This window comes from Bactrocera oleae, chromosome 3, assembly GCF_042242935.1.
Source record: "Bactrocera oleae isolate idBacOlea1 chromosome 3, idBacOlea1, whole genome shotgun sequence".
Classification (NCBI taxonomy): domain Eukaryota; kingdom Metazoa; phylum Arthropoda; class Insecta; order Diptera; family Tephritidae; genus Bactrocera; species Bactrocera oleae.
The window spans coordinates 57,275,305-57,293,043 of NC_091537.1; the positions used below are offsets into that span (position 1 = coordinate 57,275,305).

At 38.6% G+C, this 17,739-nt stretch overlaps 1 protein-coding gene across 5 annotated transcripts in view; it reads left to right on the plus strand.

Moving 5' to 3' along the window:
• Positions 1–17,739, plus strand: part of LOC106623288 (uncharacterized) — an 84,795-nt gene that overhangs the window by 45,157 nt on the left and 21,899 nt on the right. For all 5 annotated transcript variants that reach the window (XM_036375830.2, XM_036375832.2, XM_014242740.3 and 2 more), the window contains exons 2-3: positions 482–559; positions 2,164–2,698. In XM_036375830.2, coding sequence (XP_036231723.2) covers positions 482–559; positions 2,164–2,698 — 613 coding nt within the window. The remainder of the gene's footprint in view (positions 1–481; positions 560–2,163; positions 2,699–17,739) is intronic.

Sequence of the window (17,739 nt, forward strand, 5' to 3'; positions counted from 1 at the left end):
CTTTATCTCATTTAGTAAGAAACAAAATGGTTCCTATTTAAACGTAATTGTCAATAAAACTTTGGCTTATTTGGATTTAGGAAGTTCCAATGTATTTGAGTGGTCACGAACGATTTTAACAGATATTATTCTTTACGTGAGCATTTGCTTCAACTTTAATTCAACTGAGCGGAGTTGAAAACCGTAATAGCGGTATCTATATATCTCAAAATTATGTAACTAGTAACACGTTCTACCACTAGATTAACTATTGATGCTGTCATTTGAATAACATACAATACCATAATACTTGCGTGCTAATAAAGTCAAATATATTTGCCAATTAATTTATTTCATCTTCGTTTTATTTGAAGTAAAAGTTCTATACTTCTATGAAACTATTAAAAGCTTGTATAAGCAATATATTTATTCAATTCATTTGCATGCGTGGCTGAACTCCTAAATTAAAAAAAAAATATTTTATTTTTCTTTGTATTTACAGGGTGTTTTAAAGTTTTTATTGGATCATACGAAAAATGAAGATGTTGAGGGGCCGAAAAGCCAAGAAATGGATGTAGAGGTATGATATACATTTACTATTAATTTTTCAAACTTATGGGTCAAATTAGATTATAGAGTAATAACTTTGAATATTATTATATTTACTCCATAAAGATTTAGTAAGGCCAGGATTCAACCCACGTATTACGCATCTATAATTGCGCGAGTACAACTTTGCGAAATCTTAAGTATGAGTATCTTTTAAGAAAATATGTTTACTTTATTTTCTACGAACGTTTCTAATTGAATAATTCACCAAAATTTATTTTCAAACAAATCGTTCCTCTTTTAACACAGGGTTGTTATCTGCGTTTTCAAGTAGATAGATTCAAAAATGTTTTAGTATTCAAGCAAGCATAACGACAACTAGAATCCACTAGTCTTCTGCATTGTGTGTAAATTTGTACACATAATTTTTGATTATTTATTTGATTTAGACTGATGGCTAGAATACATAATTACGACCATGACTACATGGGCTGACCTCTAAATTGCCACAAAAAAAATCTATTTCTTTGCCCTAGAGGACTGGTCTTAATTAGAATACTATTAAAGTGACTTTTCATAAATTGTATAAATTAACGCCACCTCTAAAATATTTGTTCAACATACTCGTACAATGGAAAAAATTGAATTTGATAAAACCTTGTTTTATAAGTGGAAGAACAGTGTTGATTCAAAGCAGTAGGTGATTAACATAAGTGTCATCGTATCAACGTAAATGAGGAACCCTGTTCAAAAAGACCACAAGAGATCTAAATAAAAAATATATATATGTATATAAAAAATTTGACAAAATTAAAAAAGTTTACAAAAACCTCGCGAAAATTCTTGAAATTTTGTTAGGTGACAGTAAAATGAAATGGTGTGAGGTAGACGGAACGGAATAATCATATAATTCATGAATTTTTGCATATGAAAAAGCTTTTCACGGATGTAGACCGCATTTTCTATTCGCCAAATTTAGTCCCAGCGACTGCTTCCTGTCTCTCAGACTCAATTAATGGTTCACTGGAAAACGATTTTATTGAAATGAGACGGTTAAGATAGAAATGTTTTACGACTCTTACATCAAATACATTATTCTAGATGAAGATTATGTAAAGAGTAAACCCATATTTTAATTTAAAAAAATGTACAATGAAAGCACTGTCTCAAATAAAATGTACAAATTTAACAACTTTAAATCAAAATCGCGCAAATGAACCGCTACGTGAGGCGTTTCCGGACACGAAATGTCCTCACACTCCGGATAGGCTAAGTACTAAATCCTTCTCTCAAATTTTTGTTGAACTATAAACGTTTATACAAATTGGTTTTTGTTTTTGTAAACAACCCATTTCAACAAAATTGATTAAAAATCTACGATATTAAATTAAAATTCATTGATCGATTAAAAAACAAAAACGATTTAAAAAAGGGCCGTACTAGGTCTGGTGCACTGCTTCGAGGTATTTCTTCTGCTGTAGAAAACCGTTAGGTACTAGTTTATTTTATTTCGATCTTCTATCATTGGTTAATCTTATAGAAGTAATGCGGGTAAAGTCTGCGTGCGTCAACTCAAAATTTATCATATATGCAACATTTGCAGTTATCTATTTTTCATATTTTTTCTTTTTTCAGAAAAAACAGTTTCTTGAATCAGCTTTAAATACTATGACCACAGACGTAATGAAAGAGTTTCAGATGGCAATATTTATTTTAGAAAACCAAGAATCAACAGTTGCTGACAAAGTTAAGGCTTTGCATATAATCAGGGAGAGTATTGACGACATAGATTTTGCAAATAGTTTCGTGAACGCTGGTGGTTCTGTATATTTAGTTCAAAACCTAAATCACATAGATTGTGAAATAAGGATCTTAACTGCCTACATAATTGCAGAAATGTCACAAAATAACCCAGTATGTCAAAAACATTTTGTTGATGCAAAAACAATTCCAGCGCTTATAAGATATTTGAATCAATCGAATGAAGTTGCAAACAGTAGCTTACATGCAATATCATCTTTATTACAAAATTTTGAACCTGGTATAGTGGAGTTTCTGAACGTAGATGGAATACAAATATTATTATCCTGTTTGGATGTAAGCAATGCAAAAATGTTTGAAAGAGTTTGTTTTTTAATCGGAAAATTAGCAGAGCGAGAAGATTTGCGAGGTAAGGTTTTTGTAATAATAGGTTTAATTTGATTTTCTATATATTATCTAGATTTAGCTATACTTTCGATAGGGTGCAACGTTACTTTTTCCTAGCCCCAGTTACTGCCGGCTAGCGACTTGAGGATCTTATTACGACTCTGTACTTTGATAAATATCGCAGTGGTATGAGAAGTGAAGAAGTACAGATTATCAAACGTAAGACCCAATATTTTTGGGTTATTAACTGTCGGGATTTTAAAGTCATCGACAAAAATTTTGAGATCTAGTTTGTATCCTTCGTTCCCCCAGTTCCATCTCCATACGATCATTTCACAGTCTATAATCCCTAGGATCGTGGTGCGTGTTAAAGTCTCCTAGTACCAAACGGTTCTCAACACGAAACTAATTTCGGGTGATATTCTGTTGAGCTACTTGTAACTGGGGCTGTACATATCTAAATTTCGAGCTCGACATGCCTGACCAGAAATGACACCAGCCGGAGCAGGAATTGCACTTAACGGATGTAGTATTCCGACGTATTTCGGTATTATCGTGCCAGTGCTTTATGATTATCACACGAGGATTGGAGTGGGATTAAGGTAGAGGTGGGGCTGATCAACCTGGGAGTAATGTTGCGGAGTACAGCACTTTGCGACCGTGAACTTGGTTGGCGTCTCGGGAGTGGCGGTACAATGCCCGAACTAGGTGCAATTCGCATAGCCGTAGAAACCATATAACTTGTGGTTTACTCATTGTGTATTAAAGTCAAAACAGGCTTTAAGATGGCTCCATCGCATACACCTAACCGAGGTCGAATTGGAATGGAGCGTTTTGCGCAAACGTAGGACAAAAATTCTTCCGGGCCTTGGTTGGGCTCAATACCAGCACGGATCAAGAGAATATAGAGTAGCCCAGCTGCTAAGAGTTGCACTGACAATGCTAATTTTTTACTTACCGATCCAAACAGGATCACAATAACAGCCCATGGCGGGATAAAACCCGAGTTTATTTTATAACGTAGAGCCATGTTGTGCAAATTGAATTAAATTTTTGGTCAATCAATTTAGCTTAACTTTGATCTAGACGCCCAATCGAGATGCTAAAACCTGGTTGCGTGGCACTTTCGACGACTTTCATCGGGCAACAATCATTAAGCAGACTGGCGATTAGATACCGATGTTTAATGATAATTTCATGTATCATTTATGTTGAAGCAACGATATGTATTGATTGGACAAGTTTGCCCCAGCACGTTCAACATACAGTTCTGTCTGAAATAATATTAAGGGGGTTTTAGAATTGGTTTAGAAGCCCAAATTTTAAGTTTTTTTTTCGGACCCGATAAAAAAAGAAAAGAAATATTTTTTTTATTCATTTTCTTTTATATGTTTTTTATTAATATTTAAAGTGTACAAATCATTTATAATATATAAAAAAAAAAATTAAAAAAATTCCAGGCCGGCAAGTGGGGACTGATAAAAAAATGGTGTGTCCTGGTGTGCGGGATATCAGGATTCCCAGTAACCCGAAATAGAAATGGTTGAGTGATTCTTAAAGAGGAAGGATTTAGTTATAGCACATGAGATATCATGCACACCGTTTTTAAAAAAATAGTTCAGAGAAAAACGACTTTAAATCTCGCGCCGAGCTGCCAGTCGCTTTTGTCGGCGCATAACAAATTGAGCTGTAGCTCCGAAAATAATTGAAATTTGAAAACACCTTTTTAGAGACATATTCTTAAAGGGTTATACTACAATAATATGCACGAAAAAAATCGATTTTTTTAAATTTCTAAACCAGAAAACCCCCTCAAGAAAAATCAAAGTGAACGTAGAAACACATGCATAAAGTTTTTTGTTTCAACTTGTCTAACTTTCTACCCGATATGTTAGGGATTATACCAAACTTTGTCAACACTCACAGCTTGGACGATTGTCAAAAAAACTGAAAACGAGCGTTCGTTTGGTAGCAGAATTTAGTTAATTTTTCGAGTTTCATTAGTACAATTTTGAACACTAAATTCCAAAATGTATACATATGTAAATTTACATACGGTAATGTGGCGCTCCGAATCGTTGAGGAATAGATCTGTGGTTGAATGTGGCGTTTCTGGTGTGGGGACAATTATTTTGGTTGCTTGGTGGTGTGGGGTGTCGTCGGTTTGGTGACATCTTTCTGAGTGTGATGTGTTGTAGTAGGGTGCTCCAGATTTTTTCCGATTATAGTGATGTATAAGTACGAGGCTTAGCTCATTTAAACATCCTGGGCCCCCTAGGAAAATGTTTTGTCTAGTATTTCACGTGTATGTGAATGTATTTTGGCGCGCTGAGGGCCCAGATTATTAGCTGTGAAGCGGTTTTGGTTGTAAGTGCATTTGATATATTATGATGTAGAATATGCGGCTTGAAAAAAGCAACTTTACCTATCATGTTTATTGAATTTGCGGCTTTTTTTTTCTTTTATTGCTTTATTATTTGTATAGTTTATTTTTAAATTCTTTACTGTCGGCTCTGACTCAGATGTGGCCAGGATGGATGCTTCTTTGAAAACATGCCCTGTGAAATCGGAGGGATCTTGCGAGAGTACAGTGATTGGCCGTAAATAGAGACGGCTTCGATTCGGGTTAATAATGTTTACAATTTTTTATAATTAATAAAAGCTTTTTACCGCTGATTCCCATAAACCACCAATATTAGGAGCGCTTGGGGGGGTTAAATTAGAAATTAATGCCTGGAGACTGCTGAAATAGCGTGCTTAAGTGGATACGGTAAGGGTGACTTTTACTTTGTAAGTAGTCTAGGTGCGTTTCTGTATCGCATTGTGGGAGTACGGTTTGTTTAACTTTATTTCTAAATTTGTTCTTTTTAGCGACAATTATGAGTTTGTAATTGTTATCGGGGGAGGGAGTTTTTCTAACTGTAAAACTTTCTTTAATTGTGAACTACGGGTTTTGTTTAAATCTCTTCAACTTGCGTTGTTAACATGTAAACTTTTTCTTTGACCTATTCACTTAATATCCAACCGAAAATTGTATTTTGCGCCAATAGTGTGTTTGAGATTTTTTAAACACCTTCAAGTAATATTTGTGGTATGATATAGCTTCTGCTTTAACTCGCTTATTCGCTTGGGGGGGAATTACAGTAATGGGACATATTGTATTTGAGTTTTGGATTACTCTTCCACTCATTCCCATAATTTCAAAATCTGATTGTTTTGTTGGTAGTTTTAGCTTATTTTGTGTCCTAGACGCTAGGAATGATCGTTGTGATCCGTTGCTTATTAAGGCTCTGGTCTAAAGAGTTTTCCTTGGTGTTCGATGGAGACGACTGCTGTGGGTAGTAATACCCTACTTTCAATTTCATTGTGTAGCTTTAGAATTTTTAATGCAGCATGGTGCTTTTTGGTAATTTTCGCAGTTGAAACTAAACCCATGGTTCTTTCTGTGCTGTAAGCGGTGTTTTGGGGTGAGCTGGGGTATGTGCTGCAATGAAGCATTGAACGATGTCTTTTTGACAATAGATGTAATTAGATTTGCTTTTACAATTATTATGACTATGCGCATCTGACAAGAATTTTGTACAAACTTGACGAAATTGCTTCTTTCGTTCATTTATAATTATTTAAACTTTTCGCAGGATTTCAATTTATCCACTCTTGTACATAGTATGCATGACGTATTTTTATTTTTGTTCGAAATTAACGATTGCGTTTTGTAAAAGCTTTGGTTTTAATTGTTTTTGCCACTAATTTGGGGTCTATTGAAGTTTCGATTTTGATCGTGTTGAATACTGAAATGTTGAACGTCTATCCTTTTCGCTATTTTATATTGGGTAGTCAGAAAATCTTTCATTTATTGCCATGTTGGGTATTTTTACCGAGATGAGAGCGATTGCTCCCACAAATACTAAATAAAAATAAAAATATTTACCAATATTGGGTCCCAGCTGTCTGTGGAAATACTTTGTGTCAATAGAACCGACAAACAATTAGAAACAGTGGATTGTAGTCGTATAAATTCTTCGCTTGTTCTTTTTGAATTTCAGACAAGTTTATTAGTGTCGTTACTGGTTTATTGACCAATATTCTTTTATTTTCTCATTAAGTGCGAACGGTTTGACTACAACGCCTGCTTGACATTTTTTTTTATATCGGAGGTGATACACGTTTTGTGCATTTAATATTTTTGGGTGCTTGATGTGAACGGCGGTAAACATGTCCCGGAAGGACGGCCATTGTTCATAACCACCATGAAAAATTTCTGTGTCACGTGCGAGCAACTCGAGGTCTGAACTTGTCTCCTGAGTTTGTATTTGTGGCAGCTGTAGGGCAGCTGTAGCCGTTAGGGTTAGGTACAATTGATTTTATTAACTTTAATTGATCGTAAACCATCGTTTTTGTTTCTTCATACTGGTCTAAGCAGTTTTCGTATATTGCGTAAGCCGATGATTTAAAATTTTGTGGGAGATCTGAGTTATCAGTTTCTACTACTGCGTCATGAGCCGCTTGCAGACAAGACAAAAACTGTCGAGATTTTTAATTTTGATTTCTAGTACCGATTCAGAGTAGTCTTGACGGTCCCAGGGGTAACCTACAGGAATGTTTCTAATACTTTATTAACTATCTTCCTACTTAATACTTCAAAGTTTTTGAAGATTAAGCCCAGGGGTAGGTAGGTAGGTAGGTAAAGCGGCTGTCATTCGACACAATTAGGCCTTTAGGAGGCCCATTGTGATACCACTGGGACTGTGATCCCCTCACTCTATTGGCTCCTCTCTGAACCACCCCGTACTTCTGATGAACTTCATCAGTGAGACAAGTTTTATCTGTGCAACCTCCGAGACGTCGTCAAGAAACCCACGACCGATGGTTGCGATTCTTTTCCTATATAGTGCTGCGCAATCGCATAGAAGATGTTTAATGGTCTCCTCCTCTTCTACTTCCTGACAGCTTCTACAATAGTCGTTATATGGCGCGTCAAGTCTATTTGCATGTATGCCTATTAGACAGTGGCCTGTTAGTACTCCTACGAGAGTTCTTATATCATTCCTCTTGAATTTTAACAGTCGGCATGTGCGGCTCATATTCCATTATTGCCACGTTTGCCTGCTGGTTAAGCAGGTCAGGGATTGATTCCACTGACACTCGGCTATATTAATGACATGTTTGTCGATTAGGTATCTACACGTAGCCAGAGGCATATTTATGTCCACCTTACCAGGATCTAGTTGTAGGGTGGTGCCTGTTCTGGCTAGTTCATCTGCTACGCAGTTCCCAGGGATGTCACTGTGTCCTGGAACCCATTGCAGATTTACCGTGAAATAGGGTGACAGATCCGCTAGAAGATCATGGCAATCCTTAACTGTCTTCGACGAAATCCTATGAGACATCAGAGATTTCAAAGCCGCCTGGCTGTCTGTATATATAAATACACTTCTTGTTGTGATTACGCCTTTTGTTAGTACAAGAAGGCTTTCTTTAATTGCAGTGACCTCTGCTTGGAAGACACTGCAGTGGTCTGGTAACCGGAAGGCGATTTTGGTATCTAGTTTAGCCGAGAAGACACCGCCGCCTACTCGGTTATCCAGTTTGGAACCATCCGTATAGAAGCTTATCCCTGCTTCCTTGTCCACTACATCCCTTTCCCACTCCTCTCTGGAGGGAAGGCAATATTGAGGACCGGATTTAGGGTCAGCTCCCTAGGATTGCGAAAATCCGTAGTTATGGGAAGAAAAAGGGAACTTCCTAAGTATCATAGAATGCCCCTTGTTGCTGGTGACTAATAGGGAGGATTCCCTCAGTCTTAGAGCTGACTTTGCTGCTATTTGCTTGCAATACAAATCTGTTGGCAGTAAGTGTAAAATTATGTTGAGTGCCTGGCTTGGCGTAGTTCTTAGAGCTCCACTGATGCAAATACTAGCTGCTCTTTGTATACTTTCCTTGCTTCTAATCGCATATTTCTTTTCTGTAATTGGCCACCATACTACTATCCCGTAGGTCATGATCGGCCTTACAATTGCTGTGTACAGCCAGTGAGCCACCCGAGGTGTCAGTCCCCACCTGGGCCCCACCATTCTTTTACATGTGTAAAGCGCTGTAGCAGCTTTCTTTACCCTCGCTTCCAAGTTTTGTTTCCAAGAAAGCTTCCTGTCCAAAATTAGTCCCAAGTAGCTTGCTTTATCTCCTATCGTTAGCCTGGTGCCATTTAAAAGTGGCGGCGTGATTTCGGGAGTACTGTGTTTCTTAGTGAACAATACTAGTTCTGCTAGCTAGCATTTAAATTCAGTCCGCATGATACGGCCCATCGATTAATCTCATTTAATATTGTCTGCATAAGACTAGCGAGGGTGTTCGGGAACTTGCCCCTAACCGAGACTGCCACATCATCAGCGTAGGCCACAACATGTACCCCCTTCTTTTCTAGATCCACAAGCATTTTATTCATTGTCAGGACCCAGAGAAGTGGGGATAACACGCCTCCTTGGGGCGTACCCCTTCGGACAGATCTGTGCATCGTTGAAGCTCCCAGCGTTGAAATAATTGACCTGCCCAAGAGCATCTGTTCAATTAATTTCCGGAGAGGCTCAGATATGCCCAGATCTTTAAGCGCGCACAATATGGCCTTCGGCTGGATGTTGTTGAAGGCACCTTCTATGTCTAGGAAGGCTACGAGGGTGTATTCTTTTATTTCCAGAGACTTTTCAATCTCTGCTACCACTGAGCTTAATCCCGTTTCTGTGGATCTACCCTTCGAGTACGTATGCTGCGAAACTGCCATTTTTCTTGGGTTTAGTATGTCCTTTATATGTATTTCTATTAGTATTTCCAGCGTTTTTAAAAGAAATGATGAAAGACTAATTGGTCTAAAATCCTTTGGATTAATATGTGAGCTTTTGCCAGCCTTTGGGATATATATCACCTTAACTTCCCTCCATATCGAGGGAATATAGTTCAATTTCAGTGCCCCTCTAAACATGGTTGTTATCCAGTTTGTTGTGTAGCTCAGGGACTGCTGTAACTGAGCCGGGAATAAACCGTCTGGTCCCGTTTATAAGGCTTGAAGCTGCCTATTGCCCAATAAACATTGTCATCTGACACTATGTCTAGCGGAGGGGACTCTGAGCCTACTTCACTCTCCATTATATGCTCCCCTATGAGGTTCTCGGAACTGTCTGGGAAGTGAGTATCCATTAGTAGGCCCAGAGCCTCTTTACTGGATTCCGTCCAGCTGTGATCTGGCTTCTGAAGGTATCCGATGCTATGTTTCGACTGTGTCATTATCTTTCTCAGTCGGGACACTTCTGCCGTATTTTCGATGTCATTACAAAAAGATTTCCACGAATTTCTTTTTTGCTTTTCTTACCTCCTTTTTGTATGCCCGAAGGTGGTTATGATAGTTATCCCACTCTATATCTTCTTGGGATAGTTTGGCAAAATTGAATTGCTTCCTGCAATTTTCCTGCATGTTCTTAAGTATTGAGGACCACCAAGGAGGTCTAATTCTTCCCCTACCGTACGTTAATGGACAAGCTACCTCTAGTGCTTGACGACAAGAATCTGTGAATCGTTTAACGAGGATGTCTAGGTCCTCTTTCTTTTCCGGTTGGAATGGTGGAATCATAGGAATACGCTTTTTTAGCTCCTGCATGTGCATCTGCCAGTTCGTTTTCCTATGATTCCTAATTTCTCTTCCCTAACTACATTTTCTTCAATTATACACTCAATGTAGCGGTGGTCTGAGAAGGAGTGTTCTTCCAATACCCTCCAATGTGTTATTTTATCCACCAGTTCTTCCGATACCAGTGTTATATCTAATACTTCCTGTCGGTTTCTGGTTATAAATGTTGGCGTACTACCTTTGTTACATAACAAAAGCTTACTTCCTATTAGATAATTAAAGAGCAACTCACCTCTTTCATTAATATCCTTGCTTCCCCATAGAGTATGGTGCGCATTGGAGTCGCACCCAAGTATAATCGAACACTTGGATGCTTCGGCGTCTCGTACCAGCTCTTTGAACAGCTGCGATGGTACTGCTACCTCGTCGTACGGCATGTAGCATGATGCCAGCCGGTATTTATTCTTGCCCGTCTCCCAGCTTACCACCGTAGTGTCGTTAGTACTGTAACTGTGTAATAAAAAGACATTAAGCTTTTTGCTAGCCAATATACATGTCCTAGGCTTACCTACACAATCATTCGCGTATAGATTATATCCTGGTGTCCTCAGACCGCAAATACGCCCTCCGTTAACCCATGGCATCTGAATGAGGACAAAGTCAGGCCGTTCTTCTGCCATGCGGTTAACTAGGGCTAGAAGAGCTAGTTTGCTGTGGTGTAGATTAATTTGGAGAAGACGCATTAGTTATTGTCTTCTCTGCATCATCATGAGAGTCGCTTAAAAGCTCACTCTTAGTGTAAAGTTTAGAGAGTCTGTCCGCAAGCTCAGACCCCGAAGTACACTCACCTTGATCTGTGATCTCTGCGTCGCTCGAGGACTCCTCTGGATCTTCCTCGACTTCGCACTCCGATTCCGATGCCAAGTTTTTTCCTGCATCGGCGTCTGATTTGTAGGTCATGACCTTTACTTTTGTGAATCCGTAGTTGATCTCTCCGCCACTTTTCGCTAGCGGTTCTACGGATTCTTTTGTTAGAAGCAGCAGAATCTGCATTGTGGCTCGTTTCGTCTCCACACCAGATTCCGCTGCGGGGTCGTCAAAGGCCTTGACGAATCTCCATCCCCCAGTTGGCAGATTTGGGTTGCAGGCTCTTATGAGCTGCATTATTTGGTCCGGCTGCGATGGTGTAGCCGGGATCCATACCCTTGCCCTCGGTCGGGATGGGATATCTTTCCTGTATACCGTTACTAATTTGGCTCCGGGGTAGACCTCCCCTACCTTAGCTATTGCTGTTTTATATAGCTGGACCGATCTCTCGTCGTCACACGCTATCATCTTTATCTGCCCTTGATACCATCCGGCATCCGCACATGACGGGGGTGGCTGTTGTCGAGCTGTCCTCGCTTTGGCTGTTGTCGAGCTCGTGCCAAACGTTGCTCTTCTCTGGGAACAACTCGCTCCCTCCGGTCTTTTTAAAGGAGGTCCGGACTCCTTTTTGTTTTTGTTATTATTGTTGTTAATATTTTGGCTCATATTTTGGACCCACGAGTGTAGGGGAAAGTATGTCCGCTTGCGCATAGCCCCCGCTACGCTAAGTAAGGCTATCTTATTACGGAGGGCGCCAGGTATCCGTAAGCTCCGTGCGAGACTGGGCTATTTAAGGGCCCCCACCCAGGTTGATCTTCGGCACGGGTCGCATGACACCTTGATCCAGCCCTTTATATACCTCCTACCATGGTAAGACCTCCTATCGGGATGCTGCACTATTGAAGAGTACCGAACACCCAGATAGGAAGCCTGACCTTAGCTAGATACCTCACTACTAACGTCGTGAACCTGTGGTATCTATTTCCAGTCGGCACCCTCGTGGAGGGTTCATCGGAGGATTTTTGCCAACCAAGCCCAGGGGTAACCTACAGGAATGTTTCTAATACTTTATTAACTATCTTCCCACTTACTACTTCAAAGTTTTTGTAGATTATGTCAAATACGCAGTAGTGTTCTATGCTCTGATCACATCTGTATTAAATTTGCTTTCATGCTGATGTTGGGTGGAAAAAATTTATTTTGTACGATTTTGAAAATCAATGATGTACAAATCAGTTTATACATAGATTTTCAGTCAAAAATATTTGTATACTCTCGCAACCTGTTGCTACAGAGTATAATAGTTTTGTTCACCTAACGGTTGTTTGTATCACCTAAAACTAATCGAGTTAGATATAGGGTTATTTATATATAAATGATCAGGATGAAGAGACGAGTTGAAATCCGTCCGTCCGTCCGTCCGTCTGTCCGGACTTGAAACTTGGTAGACATGTTTCTTGGTACCGTGAGACGGTTGGTATTGCATATGGGCGTAATCGGACCACTGCCACGCCCACAAAACGCCATTAATCAAAAACAAATAACTTGCCATAACTAAGCTCCGCAATAAGATACAAGACTGTTATTTGGTACACAGGATCACATTAGGGAGGGGCATCTGCAGTTAAAACTTTTTTTTTAAAAAGTGGGCATGGTCCCGCCTCTAATAGGTTTAATGTGCATATCTCCTAAACCGCTAATGCTATAATAACAAAATTCACTAGAAGCAAATGTTTTTAGCACTTCTATTGACGGTGTGAAAATAGTTGAAATCGGGTGGCACCTCCGCCCACTCCCCATATAACGGTACTGTTAAGAACTACTAAAAGCGCGATAAATCAAGCACTAAATACGCCAGACATTAAATTTTATCTGGGATGGTATGAGATGACTTTATAGGAACCGCGTTCAAAATTAGACAGTGGGCGTGGCACAGCCCACTTTTAGGTGAAAACCCATATCTTGAGATCTGCTTAACCAATTTCAACAAAATTCGGTGCATGACGTTCTTTTCATATTTCTATGTCATAGTGCGAAAATGGACTACAACCACGCCTACTTCCCATATAACACCATTTTAAATTCCATCTGATTCTTTCACTTTCCACTATGCATATCAAGCAACAATGATTATATCGGGGTAAAACTTAGCGTGAATAATACGTTATAAGTATGCCACCTTGTGACCAAAAGTTGTCTAAATCGAACCAAAACTGTTCAAGCCCCTGAGTACTAAATATGTACTGTTAAAAACTACTAAAAGCGCGGTAAATCAAGCACTAAACACGCCAGAGACATTAAATTTTTTCTCTGGGATGGTATGAGATAACTTTATAGGAACCGCGTTCAAAATTAGACAGTGGGCGTGGCACAGTCCACTTTTAGGTGAAAACCCATATCTTGAGATCTGCTTAACCAATTTCAACAAAATTCGGTGCATGACGTTCTTTTCATATTTCTATGTCATAGTGCGAAAATGGACTACAACCACGCCTACTTCCCATATAACACCATTTTAAATTCCATCTGATTCTTTCACTTTCCACTATGCATATCAAGCAACAATGATTATATCGGGGTAAAACTTCGCGTGAATAATACGTTATAAGTATGCCACCTTGTGACCAAAAGTTGTCTAAATCGAACCAGAACTGTTCAAGCCCCTGAGTACTAAATATGTACTGTTAAAAACTACTAAAAGCTCGGTAAATCAAGCACTAAACACGCCAGAGACATTAAATTTTTTCTCTGGGATGGTATGAGATGACTTTATAGGAACCGCGTTCAAAATTAGACAGTGGGCGTGGCACCGCCCACTTTTAGGTGAAAACCCATATCTTGAGATCTGCTTAACCGATTTCAACCAAATTCGGTGCATAACGTTCTTTTCATGTTTCTATGTCATAGTGCGAAAATGGGCGAAATCGGACCCACAACCACGCTTACTTCCCATGTAAAACCATTTCCAATTCCATCTGATTCTTTCACTTTCCACTATGCAAATCAGGTAACAATGATTATATCGGGGTAAAACTTTGCGTGAATAATGCAATTAAAGTATGCCACCTTGCGGCCAAAAATTGTCTTAATCGAACCAAAACTGTTCAAACCCCTAAGTACTAAATATGTGGACCCCAGTGCCTATAGTTGACCTTCTACCGGAAATATAAGTCAATCCACAAAGAAATCTCAAACGAGTATACCATTTGACTTTGCGAGAGTATAAAATGTTCGGTTACATCCGAACTTAGCCCTTCCTTACTTGTTTTTTTTAGATTATACCAGAATATATGAATATAGGCAGTTAATAAGAAGACATCTCATTCAAACATTTATCGATCTAGTTAATGAAAAAACGGTTCTTTTGAAATCTGTTGACTATCATGATTAAGTTTTTGAACATGCAATCTTCAATTATTTGGAACTTAGAAGTGAGCTTTTCGAACTATGTCGGCAGCGAATGCGTCGATAATTTTCTAAAAATCCAACTTCTTAGCTAATTCTGACTCTAGATACAGTGTAGCTAGTAGTGAAATCCTGCCCTGTGACGAGCATGATCGATGAAATTTTTGATCCTTGCTAAAGCACTAAACGAACGTACACCACTGGAAACAGAAACGGATAAATATTCTCGAAGCAATGCAAATGTGTGGGAAGTCTTCTTGTTTTTTAAGCATTGATTGAATTCAATAAGTTGTATGTGTAAGACGGGATTCAAAATTGTCTGAGGTGGATAGCTTCATTGGACAACTTATCAGATACATTAATGAAATACTTTTGTGCAAAATTTTTTGCAGCTGCGTTAAGTTCATCTTTCATATCAAGAAACTGCCATAGAAATGAGAACGATTACTTTTTATACTCTTGCAACATGTAACTACAGAGTATAATAGTTTTGTTCTCCGAAAGTTTGTTTGTATCACCTAAAACTAATCAAGGTAGATAAGGGGTTATAAATATATAATTAATCAGGATGACGAGACCGAGTGACCGTCTGTCTGTCCGTCTATCGGTAGCAGTAACTTGAGTAAAGGTTCAGATATCTTGATGAAACTTGGTACACGTCTTCCTTGGCACCCCAGGAACCTTGGTATTGCGGATGGCCGAATTAGACCATTGTCACGCCCACAAAACGTCTTTGATCGAAATCCTATAAAGTGCCATAACTAAGCCCCACAATAAGATACAAAGCTGTTATTTAGTACAACGAATTGCATTAGGGAGGGACATCTATGGCTTAAAAAAGTAAAAAAAAGTCGACGTGGCCAAAATGCATATCTAAACCATTCAAGCCATAAAAGGCTTTAAGGGCCCACATTTAGGTGGAACCCCATATCTCGGGATGTACTCCACCGATTTCAACCATATTCGATAGGTAATATAATCTTGACATTCCTACGTTACAGTGCGTAAATAACGTGATGAAGGGATCTTGGAGTAGTCTATGATATTGAGTATTTTCCTCATATTTTTCTTTTTCTTGTATAGTTTCATCATCATTTTCCATTTAAATGGTTGTAATGCACGGCGGAGCCCATATCTTATTTTTCTTCCTATCATTTTTAAACTACAAATCCAAGATGATTAATTATTTATCCATGTTTTGATTCGAAATTTTACGGCGAGTGTTCCTATTCTTTCAGCCATTTTCAAACGCTGTCGACTTAAATAAATTATCATTTACGCCCACATTCTTGAAATAATATCTTTGTTAAAATCTTACATTTTGATACAATTAGGTATTATTTCTAAAATAATTGGGCCGAGGAAAGCACTGTACAGCAGCAGAGCTATCTCTTTGGATAGTTGTCCTGGAAAGACAAAAAGACAGCGGAACAATCGGATTGCTTTTGCTTCATCGCATGTCAATTGGACCGGTGATGAAAATGTAGAAAAGTAGGTAGCGATGGAGAAGTTTGGGTTCGACGTCCGAAGAATGCTGAAATGAATCTCCGATACACGACAAACACTTTCAAACACGTAGGTAGGTGGTAATATCATGATATGGAGATGTTTTTCGTAGTACGCAGTCAGTCCGCTGTTTTGCATTCGGGAAATCATGGACCGTTAGACCTTAGAATTTTAGAAGATGTAATGTTTTTTTATGCTGACTGGAACATGTCTTTAGCTTAGCAGTTCCAGCTTGACAATGACTCGAAGCATGCCTCAGGTGTGGTTAAGACTTGGCTACAGTATCAATGAATCGATGTTATGACTTGGCCGGCGTACTAAAACCTGTGAAAGAGTGTAAAGGAAAAGTTGGGACCCATTAAACCAAGAAATAAGAATTACGTTAAAAAGTCCAAGAAGGGTGGTATTTAATATCGAACTCAGCTGTACTCGTAAATAAGGGTTTTTTCACAAAATTCTAACTTATATGCATTTTTAATTATAATAGTCTGCTATTTACGAGTTTTGGTACCATGATTCCATTTTATTGTCAATTGAAATTCCTGACAGTTTCTTTAAAAGTTGTCTGCTGAAAATACTTTTAAAAATTTCAACGCTCAAAAAAAAAATACCTTTAAACATTTGCATATACAAAAAAAAGTATTTCATTATAATAACAAGTAAGGAAGAGCTAAGTTCGGATGTAACCAAACATTTTATACTCTCGCAAAGTCAAATGGTATACTCGTTTTAGATTTCTTTATGGAAATCTCCTGGCGCCTTGTTTTATGTTGACCGATATTTTCGGTAAAAAGTCAACTATAGGCACTGGGGTCCATATATTCAGTATCTAGGGGCTTGAACAGTTTTGGTTCAATTTAGATAATTTTTGGTCCTAAGGTGGCATACTTTAAACGTATTATTCACGCAAAGTTTTACGCCTATATAATCATTGTTGTTTGATTTGTATTCTGGAAAGTGAAAAAATCAGATGGAATTTAAAATGATGTTATATGGGAAATAGGCGTGGTTGTAATCCGATTTCGCTATAACATAGAAATGTGAAAATAATATTATGTGCCGAATTTGGTTGAAATCGGTTAAGCACTTTAGTAGTTTTTAATAGTACCGTTATATAGGGGGTGAATGGCGTTTCATCTTTAAAATTTGTAAAACTTTTACCGAAAAGTTTATGGCGATGATTGCCTATCCCGTAGCAGAGTGCACGAGTGGTTTAAACGTTTTCAAAGTGGTCGTGAGGACATAAATGAGAAATGAGCCGAAACTCAAAAAATCGCGCCTGGAGAAGTCAAAAGTGAAGACAATGCTGTTTTGTTTTTATGATTCCAAGGGTATTGTCCACAAAGAATTTGTTCCACCCGGCCAAAACATTAATGCGGTATTCTACGTTGGAGTTTTGAAGCAAAATCAGCAGCCAAAAATCACATTTGACCTATCAACCACTCCCCGTATTCACCTGATATGGCACCGTGCGACTTCTACCTTTTCGGAAAAATGCATATGCCGATGAAAGGAAAGCGTTATGCAGACGTGGAGGCCATTCAAAAGGCTTGCACCGGCATACTGGCGGCCATATCGGGCAACGAGCTAAAACACTCGTTCGACATGCTTTTGGATCGTGCAAAAAGCTGTATTAAAGCAGATGGAGACTATTTCGAATAAAATTA